The 10,889-nt window shown below is 40.1% G+C and overlaps 5 protein-coding genes across 5 annotated transcripts in view; 2 read left to right on the forward strand and 3 right to left on the reverse strand.

The window, feature by feature from the left end:
* Positions 1–10,889, reverse strand: part of LOC129792945 (beta-1,3-galactosyltransferase 5) — a 1,144,668-nt gene that overhangs the window by 980,992 nt on the left and 152,787 nt on the right. The window lies entirely within an intron of this gene.
* LOC129792914 (peroxisomal targeting signal 1 receptor) lies at positions 6–2,500 on the forward strand. The gene is made up of 3 exons (XM_055832328.1): positions 6–916; positions 1,002–1,542; positions 1,814–2,500. The coding sequence occupies exons 1-3, from the start codon at positions 133–135 to the stop codon at positions 2,355–2,357; spliced, it is 1,869 nt and encodes a 622-aa protein (XP_055688303.1). The 5' UTR covers positions 6–132; the 3' UTR covers positions 2,358–2,500.
* Positions 2,565–10,768, forward strand: LOC129792953 (3-ketoacyl-CoA thiolase, mitochondrial). The gene is made up of 6 exons (XM_055832449.1): positions 2,565–2,718; positions 2,989–3,155; positions 9,037–9,527; positions 9,988–10,069; positions 10,130–10,330; positions 10,395–10,768. The coding sequence occupies exons 1-6, from the start codon at positions 2,700–2,702 to the stop codon at positions 10,629–10,631; spliced, it is 1,197 nt and encodes a 398-aa protein (XP_055688424.1). The 5' UTR covers positions 2,565–2,699; the 3' UTR covers positions 10,632–10,768.
* On the reverse strand, positions 3,239–4,148 carry LOC129792984 (39S ribosomal protein L40, mitochondrial). The gene is made up of 3 exons (XM_055832492.1): positions 4,038–4,148; positions 3,693–3,953; positions 3,239–3,631 (listed from the first exon to the last, which is right to left on the reverse strand). The coding sequence occupies exons 1-3, from the start codon at positions 4,061–4,063 to the stop codon at positions 3,319–3,321; spliced, it is 600 nt and encodes a 199-aa protein (XP_055688467.1). The 5' UTR covers positions 4,064–4,148; the 3' UTR covers positions 3,239–3,318.
* LOC129792932 (scaffold protein salvador) lies at positions 5,121–8,452 on the reverse strand. The gene is made up of 4 exons (XM_055832353.1): positions 8,240–8,452; positions 7,238–8,173; positions 5,902–6,097; positions 5,121–5,843 (listed from the first exon to the last, which is right to left on the reverse strand). Exons 1-4 carry the CDS (start codon positions 8,316–8,318, stop codon positions 5,468–5,470), a joined length of 1,587 nt encoding a protein of 528 aa, XP_055688328.1. The 5' UTR covers positions 8,319–8,452; the 3' UTR covers positions 5,121–5,467.

The following is a 10,889-nucleotide window of genomic DNA, read 5'->3' on the forward strand; positions in this document are numbered from 1 at the left end:
ATGCCATTCCCCCGATAAGTGCAAAAATAAATAAAACAACACGCGAATTTCTTATTAATTTTTCAGTGATTTTTCCAGAATATCCGGAAAAGTTTTAATTTTAACAAATAAATAGAAAAAAAAACAGTCACAATGTCCCTTAGAGATTTAGTGGATCCCGAATGTGGGGGCGCGAATCAGCTGGTGCGCATGGGGAATCAAATAACAAGAGATCCCACGTACAAGGATGAAGGATTCAGCGGTCACCCACAGACGGCAATGCCCGGACGACAAGCTTTCAGCTCGGATCAGCTTGTCAATGACTTCATGGCTCAAATGACGAATGCAGCCCCCCCGCAGACCTTCCGGATGGATGCTCTGCTGAAGGAGATGCGTGACATTGATGCCCAGAGTTTTGGGCATCCCATTGTACCGGCTCCACCCATAATCCAGGAGGTTAATCGCAGTGATGCCTGGTCATCGGAATTCCTCGAGCATCAGAAGCATATTTTTGATTCTCCCAGCAAAACAGCTGGCACACCTGGAGCTGCAATTGGTGGCGCTGTGTGGACCCCGAGAATGCCTCCGGGAATGATGGGTGATCCCCTATTTCAGCCACAAGTACATAATCAATCAGGTGGTGTGGCGTGGACGAAGGATTTCTTCGACAGAGCCGAAAAGGTTGAAAAGGAGAAAACACTGCAGGGACAACCAACAGCTGAAGAGCAGGATGAACTCCGGAGGGCAGCTGATGATCTCCTGCGTACAATGGGAAGTGATTCTGATCCATTCCAGTACTCTGAATTTGTGGATTTCATGAAGAATGTCCGAGATGATTCATCAGTTCTCACCATGGAGGGCGGTGAGAAGGTTGACGGGGAAGCTGCAGCATCTACAGATTGGGTCAAGGATTATGTGGAGACGATGAAAGAAGAAGGTAATCTATTTTGTATTATCTGGGTGAAGAGGGATTGCTTTATCAGCAATAATTCACACTGTGTTTGCTCTTGAAAAAAAAACAGCTGATAAGAAAGATGAGTACAACCAGCAATTCTGGAATCGGCTTCAGGATGAATGGCGGCAAATTGCAGAAGCAAACGACGAGCATCATCCGTGGTTGACGGAATTCCAGGACTTTTATGACCCGTACAAGGAGTACAAATTCGACGAGGACAACCCAATGACAAATGATGAGAATGTTTTCGAGAAGGGAAAGGCTTTCCTCGCACAGGGAGACAGCTCCAGTGCGGCTCTTTGCTTCGAATTGGCTGCTAAGCAGGATTCAACGAATGCCGAATGTTGGGAATTACTCGGACGTGCACAGGCGGAAAATGAGAAGGATCCCCAAGCTATTCCGGCACTGAAGAAAGCCCTAGAATTGCAACCGAACAACATGAATGTCCTGATGGCGCTCGCTGTGTCGTACACAAATGAAGGACTTCAGACGCAGGCACTGAGGATGTTGATAAATTGGATGAAGATGCATCCCAAGTACTCCCATTTGGTACCCGATGCCATGGGGGAGGCTGAAGAAGGTGCCGTGGGGGGATCCATTGCAAAACCGTGAGTTTGACTTTTTTGCTTTTTCTTATCAGTTTCTGTTCTGTTTTTATGTTTCTTTACTGATTATTGTGGTAAAGTAATTATTTTTCCGGCTTAATGACCAAATTTTTCTGATTTCTTAGCCAATTTTTACTTATTTTTACAAAATTCTATAAAGAAAGATGCTTTTAGAATTTTTGACAACTGCTCAGTAGTCTGAAGTTGGCTCTAAATCAATAATTTGCAAGGCCTGCGATGTGAAAAATTCAAATGTTCAAAAATTCTTCCGCAGTCCTTATCTTTCGGACATTCAGGATCTCTTCCTGGCAGCCGTGAGGATGGACCCAAGTGTAATTGATACAGACATCCAGGAAGCCCTGGGGGTGCTGTTTAATCTCTCAGCAGACTACGACAAGGCGGTGGATTGCTTTGAAGCTGTGGTGAAGATGCAACCGGAAAATCCCAAAGCGTGGAATCGCTTAGGAGCCAGTCTTGCCAATGGGAATCGTTCAGTGGAGGCAGTTGATGCCTATCAGCGTGCCCTGGCTATTCATCCGGGCTTCATTAGGGCACGCTACAACGTTGGCATCATCTGCATCAACCTGAAGGCCTACAAGGAAGCAGCAGAGCACCTCCTAACGGCTCTCAATCATCAGGCGACTTCTTCAGCACGCTCCGGGATTGTCAGGGATGCTTCATACAAGCAAATGTCCAATGGAATTTGGAGTACACTCCGGATGGCGGTTTCCCTGCTGGGGCGCCATGATCTCCAACCGGCTATTGACAGGAAGGATCTCGATGCAATGAACAAAGCCTTTGAGATGAATGATGTTTAAGGATTTGCTGGAGATTCATCTGCTGTCCAGGTTAATCTTTTATTTGGTTGGTGATAATTTGACTGGCAATTTTATTTTTTAAAGGTTCGATTTTATTTTGTTAAAGGTTTTAAAATAATAAAAAATGGGATATTTTTACAAAACTGAAATTTTACTTCATTGAAAATTTCATTTGGATTTCATAACCTAATTTGGATTTCATGAAACTTTGCGCCCTCTGTGTTAGTTGAGCTGGAATTTGGACTCGCGGATCTCGCGGACAACAATTTGCATTTTTCCTCTTGAGTTTTCCTTATTTTCTCAATTGTTTTTAATTAATTCGACGCAGTGTGTATTTGTGCAATGTCTGCATTAACAAAGGGTAAGGAAATCTCCATTAAAACTCCCTGACAGGACGCTTAAATCATGAGAATCCCATTCCTGATTCCTCCATAAATCTCCGGACAGAGTGGGTTGTATAATGATTTTTTGGGAGTTTCTTATGATAATTCATAATAAAATTGAATCCATTCGAGTTTTTGTGGCTGGTTTTATCTTTCTTGATAAAAAGTCCGGGCGTTGGTTCGCCTTGAAAGCTGAGAAATGTGGCCAGTTTTATGAAATCTTAAAATTTTTATGGGATTTCTTGCAGGAATCTTTATTGTTGGCGCCAAGAGGACGGCCTTCGGTACTCTTGGGGGCGCCTTCAAGAACACCTCAATCACGGAGCTACAGACGGTGGCTGCTAAGGCTGCCATTGAGGCTGCAGGATTGGAACCATCCCAGATTGATTCCGTCAACATTGGCAACATTATGTCGGTGAGTTTACAAAGAATTCTCTCTTGCCCTCTGACCCCTAGAAATCTGATTAGAATCTAAAGATTTCACAGAACAAACACAGATTTAGCTCAATTTCTTAAATTTTATTCAAACATTTCAAATCCTAACGTTCCAAGGAAGATTCCTTCAAAGAAAACTTCCTTCATTCCCATTTCTTGGACACATCCACATATTCCCCATCAGGGCTGTCATAGTTCTCAATTGGCGGAGTTGCAACCAAGACTCTTGATTTGAATGGCATTAGCTGGGGATCTGGCTGAATGGCAGCCTCGTAGAGTTCCTCCGATTCCAGCTTCAGCTCATCTAGAGCCTTCCTCTGGGCCTGCATCACCTGATCAATTAGCTGGTAATCAGCAATCTTTTGTCCCCTCTTGTACCTCGCCCATTCCTTCTGGAGCAATGCTCGTTCCTCCTGAACTTCCGGCGTTAGCTCAACTGATGGCCTCACGCGAACTCTGCAAGACAAATCCTTATTAGTCATGAAACTCTTTAAAAGAAAATCCCTCAAGAACTCACTTCTTCTCATCAATGAGCGTAAAGGGCACCTCAAGCTCATCAATGGGCTTCAGTTGTCGTGCATTCTTCTCCAGTCGCCGGATTTGCTTCTCCAACTTCTTTTTCCTTCGCTCATCTCGTTGCTTTATAATTGCCGGATCGAGTTTTTTCTTCTTCTTCAGCGGTTCAGCCATTAGGACAGGTGTGCTGTTGAAGAAACGCATCCCCGTGAGGGATTCCGCCCCCACAGGAGGTCCCAAAATGTGCAAACAGCTCCTTAACCTAAAACACAATTGAGGAAATTATCAAATATTCCCCGAGATTTTGCAAATATTTCAGGAATTTTAAATTGATTTGATAACTGACCTATTTGTGCATCTGCTGAGGAACATTTTCTCGAGTTTCCCAAAGAATTTTCACTGATAAGCGGCGAATTGGAATTTTAAACTCTGATTTGATAAATATTTTGACTTACATAACCCCCATGCAAGTCATGAGACAAAACATAAAATGGCTTGCAAGTTTACATGAAACGAAAGAAACTTTAGGGGTGAAATTTTCAAACGTTAGAAAAAATGACAAATACAGAAAAACTTCAAACTTTAGAAAAGAATTGTCAACAAAGGTTATAAAATAAACGTTAAACTTTGAAAAAAATAGGTCATTATTAAAAAAAATGTGTCATTGAACGTTAAAAAATATATCAAACGTAGAGGAATGAAATATGTATCAAAAAACGGACATTAAAGGTTCAAAAAAAAACGTGACAGCTAGTAACACAGAACACCAATTATGAAGAAGAAAAGTCAGACGTTAAAAAAAAAAACGTAAAATGAACAAAACAGAAACGTCAAACTTTAAAAAAATGTAATGTTAAACGTTAGAAAAAAAGCTTCAAAGTTAGAAAGAATGTCGAACTTTAAATATATTAAATGTTAGGAAAGATACATCACCAATAAAACGAATATAAGATGCTTCAGAATTATTTTTTTTAAAAAAGTACATCAAACGGATCTAACGTAAGAAAGAAGCGTCAGATGTTAAAATGAACAGAACAGAAACGTCAAACGTTGACAAATAATCGTCAAACATTAAAAATTAGAATGAAATAAAATTAAACGTTATAAGATAAATGTCAAAATGTTTGACGTAAATGTCAAGTCGTTTTTAAATCATCTTTAACGTTTTTTTGACATTTAAAAAATCAAAAAAATATTGATCGGATTATGGGAGTTTTCCTGTCATTTTCTACTCCACAGAGAATATTTTGTGAAAATTTTAAGCCTTTGCAGCCATTTCAAGCAATTCTGATTTTTTTGCAACTTCTCTACTTCATCCAGCGACGTTTTAGTTAATTTTTAAAGTTCTTTCGAAATTCTTTATTAGCTCCCAAAGTGAGTTTCAAACTTGAGGAAGTTTTTCAAGCAGAAATAATAATCAAAAAATAGATTTTTTTTATATTTAAAATACATTTTATTCTTGAGCGTATTTTTTGTTTCATCTCCTAAAATATTGTCACATTTAATTAATAATAATTTGTTTAATTTTAATAAAATAAGCGATACAACAGAGGCTATATGTTTTGGGCTACACATAGACAATTTCTTGTGCTTTGTGGATGATTTTGCATGATGTTCAAAGTGCGAAGGAACTTCTTGGTTTTGCCTTTGTAAAAAGTAATTAAGAGATGGATATCACAAAATTTCCTAACACATTATTGCAATAAAATATTGAATCCTCTGCAAAGGAGAAGCAAAAGACGAGAAGAGTGTAGTAGAGAGTGGAAATCACATGCGCTAGGGAAGGCACAATCGTCGATTAATCTCCATATCGAGTGCTTGACGGTACTTCTCGTAGCGAACCACAATATTTTGCAGCTCCTGCTTGTAGAGGCGATTCAGCATGCCGTCGAAGCACTCGAGTTTATTGAGGGGGAACATGTCCCATTTGAGTTTGTGATCCGTTGCTGGGTCGGCACGCATGTAGACCATCAGCCAGGGGGGGATTTCCTCCAGGAGGTAGGGATTAGCAGGAACAAGGGCACTGTGGGTGGTTACGTGCGTTGCCAGCTGTGGTTCGGGGATTACAGCTCGCGGGGCCTCTGTGGCGGTTGTGTAGAGATAGCACGACGTGAGACAGGGATGATTGTACTGAGCCTGTCGTGTGATGTGACTGCAAGAGGGAGGGGGAGGTGAGTTCTGTGGGAAATCTTTAATTGAGGAGGACTTACTTGACGTAGTAGATGCCATACTGTGGCGACTCAATTCGTTGCCATCCAATTGGGAGGCCCTCCCGCTCAAGGGGATGCGACCAGTGCGTTGTTTGTGCATTGTGATCAAAGTAGTACTTCCTGCCACGCAGTGTGTTGTGCACAGACCACCCTGGAGGCAGTGGAAGCTCATCCTCGAGGGTTTGTTGCGAAGAAACTGCAAAAAACAAACAAATTTTTATTCCTTCGTCATTTTGGCACAATTATTAAATTTATTAGTTGGTGTTCCACTTCGTGACCTCAGATCGGGCTCAAACTTGGTATGAGCACGTTTTAGACATTTACCTTATAGCTCGAGAACGGTAACAGATATTAACTTTTGATTTGAGGTTTTATATAGAAATGTGGGTGTAAAATTTCATTTTTTCGCATTTTCAAAATCAAAAATGGCCGCCGTCCGCCATTTTGAACTACTGTCAACCACTTCCCTTACAGCTAGAGGTCTGAAATTTTAGTATGTTGTAGTGCTCAGTGAGACATTTTCATCGATAATTCATACTTGAAAATCGGTCAAGCGGTTTAGCAAATATGGCGGCCTTAAGCAAAAAGTGTTTTTTCGATATAACTCGAGAACGGCTTGACCGATTTTGACCAACTTAGGTTCAAACGAAAGGTAATGAGAAGCCCTACAACTGTTTAGAACATTCCAAGTTCCAAAAATGATCGCAACAGGCGCTAAAAGCAAAAACAAAAATTGCCTAACTTTAAGGGGCAATATCTCGAATCCCCATTAGGCAAATCTTTTAAATTTTGATATATTGTAACCTGACTCAATATCTTTCACCAGTCCGAAAATAAAGAAAGTCTATGTCGACGTTTAGAAGATATGTCCATTTAAAAAATTCTTGAATTTGAAAAGTTCTAAGATCCATATCTCTTGACCGACTGGTCCGATTTTGCTCAACTTGGTATCAATTTAAAGGTTTTGTAATTCTCTACAACTTTCTAGAACATCAAAAACCTCTAGAATCATTCCTTGAGGAGAAAAAATGCCAAAATCTGTTTTAATAAAACAAAAACCCGCCATTTTGTGTTCTAGAGGTGACTTTGAATTGTTTAATTATAGCTTGTTTCAAGACCTTTTCCAAAACTAGTCGAGAAATTTCTGTAGGTGTTATAGAACAAGAGATATAGCCATTTTTATGCATCAAATTACTGAATTTCACAAAAAAATCACCTTTTTCTACTAATACTGCTCACAAATTAAATTACAACGCATAAACAAACTTCTCTACACGTTGTGGGACACCAACTCTTATAACTGGACGCGTTCTGATTGACTTTTGTGGATCTTCACCTTGTGTGAGGATGTTGTGCCTCTTATTGTGCAGCAATTGCTCCCCGTAGGTCATCCCACTGGTGACATCGATTGCACGGATGTTGGAATAGATGGGATTATCCGTGGACATGACAGCCATACTTGAGCCGTAGTAACTGAGGGAATTTGGGGGGATATTTGAGTAGATTGACTGATGCGTGGGCTTCGTGCCGTAGCGTACGTGTGGTGGATAGAGCGCCGGCACGGGGGGATTGTTCTGATCTTGGTAGTACACAGATAAGCTCGATGTGGTGTTGCTGTAAATTGGTGATTCCGAACGTACCACCCCCTGATTGACCGAATGCTGCGGATGATTCTCATAAATGGGCGATCCGTCAGCATTGTAGGGCCTCGCGGGGTTACTCAGTGCCCTCGCAGCTGCCTCCTGCTGCTGCTGCTGTCCCTCAAAGGTGTGCCCGTGCGCCTGATTGAGGGAGAAAGCACGCGAAAAGTTGGGAACTGACTGAAATTGCTGACTGGCGCTCTGCTGCTGCTGATACTCATGGAGACGTATTTGATCGATTGCATCAATCTCCACGTAATTCCCATGGCTATTGCTCTGACTGATTGACTGCGTGGAAGTCCTCCGATCGTTCTCACTCTGCATCAATTGATACAAGCTGGCAAAATTGTTATTCCTCCCCAATTCTCCGGCCCCAACAATCCCCGGGGACATCCTCTGTGGCACATTAACCATACTACTACTAATCTGAGGGTTCGGTGTGTACTTCCCCTCGTGCCCCAACCCCGTGGATTGCTTATTGGTCAAATTCTTCCCATTCCCAAACACCGCATTCTGCAGTTGACCCCGACTTCCGGCAAAATTCTGCGAAATATTCGCTTCACTCAGTTGCTGACTATTCCTCCGTGCTTTTGCCTTATTCTTCGTCTCCTCCGTTGTCCAGACATTAATAACTGCCAAAAGAGAAATCGCAAAAAACTCGCGAAATTTCTTTTTTTGATTTTTTTTTCAACTCTTACCTGGAATATCGGGGGGAGTATCTTTCTTCACGTATTTCCCCACAACACCCTGCTTTATGGATTTATCCTTAAACAACATTATATCCTCACGACACTCACGTACCCGTTTGTGGGGAAATTAAATGGGGGGAAATGAGGGAAAATGCGGATTTTTCACATTGAACTTAAAAATAAACAATCATTGTGTGAAAGAAAAATTCGGGAAGACGTCAAATTGCGCGCATTAGACATTGAAGGTTTCTGTGAAAGTTTCAATAGTTCGTGAAATATTGCAGAGGATTGATGAAATTTTACTTGACCTTCCTTGTTTAACGTTAGATGCTAATTTTTTAACTTTAAACGATTTAATATCATACGGTGACGTTTTTTCTTTACATTTTGTCATTTATTTTGTAAGATTTCATGCTCATTTAAATATTGTTTGACATATTTTTTATGTTTGACATTTCTTTTTTCTAACGTCTAATGTTTTTTTTAACATTTAAAAATTCTCTTTTGAAAGCTTTTTAAATATATATAATTTTCAGTCTCTATGTAAGTTTGTTCGGCTTTTGAATAAAAAATATGAATTTTCCGAATTTTCAAACTTTTAATGAACAAAAAAAACGTTTTTATCTATTTTCCTTTCAAAAAACAATATTTTTGCGAATTCCCAAAGGCCTCAATAGTTAATCTACTCCTCAAAACCACTTAAAGAGAGATTATTTGTTATTCAATATTTAATCAAATCTTATCAGGCCTTTCTCGGGCTTTTCTTATCTCTACTAATGTAATGTAATCATACGCCTCTCACACAGATGGCCGCAAGTGATGGAATTTATATGCCCCGTCATGTACTCCTCAAGTGCGGAATCCCCCAAGATCGTCCTGCCCTTGGGGTTAATCGTCTCTGTGGCTCAGGCTTCCAGGCGGTTGTCAATGGAGCTCAGGACATCCTCTTGGGTGCTGCAAAGGTCTCCCTAACTGGTGGCGTTGAGAATATGTCAATGACACCTTTCCTAGCGCGTGGAATTCGTTTTGGAGTTCCCCTGGGGACAAATGGGGTCCTCGAAGATGGCCTCTGGGGCGGACTTACCGATACCTACTGCAAACTCCCAATGGCGCTAACGGCTGAAAATTTGGCGGCTCAATTTAAAATTCCACGTGAGACAGTGGATAAGTTTGCCCTTAGATCTCAACAGAATTGGAAGAAGGCCCAAGATGAGGGGGCTTTTGCAGCTGAAATTACTCCAATTAAGATCAAAGTCAAGGGGAAGGAAGTCGATTTTACCGTTGATGAGCATCCAAGGTACGAATTTTTGAAATTTTCGCTTTTTGTGGTTTTTTAATGCTTTTTCTGTGATTTGTTTGCCTTTTTGTAACATTTTAAGCAATTTTCATTGCATTTTTAACAGTTTTCATTGCATTTCACTCATTTTTCCGCATTTTAACAATTCTAACCTAAAATACTGACTACTTGTTGGCTTAGAACTAACTTTTTGCTGCAAAAATATAACAAAAAATCGCTTTTTATCCACCGAATGTGCTTATTAATGCTTAAAAATAACTCTTTTTGCCTTTGTTTATAATTTTTTGTGCTTTTTAAATGTTTTCTGTGGTTATTAAATTACTAATTAGTGTTTCATTAGTGCTCTGTATGCTGAATGTTTTATGGTATGTTGTAAAATAATCGCTTTTTGATTTTTTATTGCAAATTAACTGCAAAGAAAAACAAAAAAAACTGTGACTAAAAAGCTTTTCCACCTCAGGCCACAAACGACGCTTGAAGGTTTAGCAAAATTACCGACTCTGTTTAAAAAAGATGGCGTCGTAACGGCAGGATCGGCATCTGTAAGTAGCAGAATTTTAAGTTTTTATTCATCTTAAAGCTAAAAATAAATTCTTTTTCAGGGAATCTGCGATGGTGCTGCTGCTGTAATTGTGGCCTCAGAGAAGGCAGTTGAGGAGTACAATTTGAAACCCCTAGCTCGTCTGGTTGCCTACTCTGCTGTTGGGGTTGCTCCAGAAATCATGGGAATTGGTCCTGTGCCAGCTATTAAGAATATTCTCAAACTTACGGGACTTTCTCTCAATGACATCGATCTCATTGATGTTAGAATTTGAAAAGAGGGCGCCATTTTGAATATTTGGGCTAATTTTGGGTTTTTTTTCGTAGATTAATGAAGCCTTTGGCGTGCAGACTTTAGCTTGTGCTGAAGCCTTGAAACTTGATATGTCCAAGTTGAACGTCAACGGAGGTGCCATTGCTCTTGGACATCCTCTGGCGGCTTCCGGATCGAGGATTACGGGGCATTTGGTGCACGAACTGAACAGGAAGAAGCTAAAGAGAGCCATTGGATCGGCTTGCATTGGCGGTGGCCAAGGAATTGCTCTTCTCCTTGAATCTGTCTAAATGACTGATAAATGAATATTTTTTCCTAATTTTTTAACAATCAGAATTTTGTATCTTTATATCCATGTTTGTAAGAACCATGGCCATGGTATTGTGAGGTTATGGTGCAAGAATAAATCAATTTTTGGGTAGGAAAAGAATTTTTATTCTTTTATTTTTTTTTATGGTTTTTATGTTTATTTTTGAAAAGTAATTTTCATGTGAAATTTTGGAAATTTTTCATTTCTTCAATTTCAACAAACTGTTTCTCACAGTGTA

Source organism: Lutzomyia longipalpis, chromosome 3 (assembly GCF_024334085.1).
Source record: "Lutzomyia longipalpis isolate SR_M1_2022 chromosome 3, ASM2433408v1".
Lineage (NCBI taxonomy): Eukaryota > Metazoa > Arthropoda > Insecta > Diptera > Psychodidae > Lutzomyia > Lutzomyia longipalpis.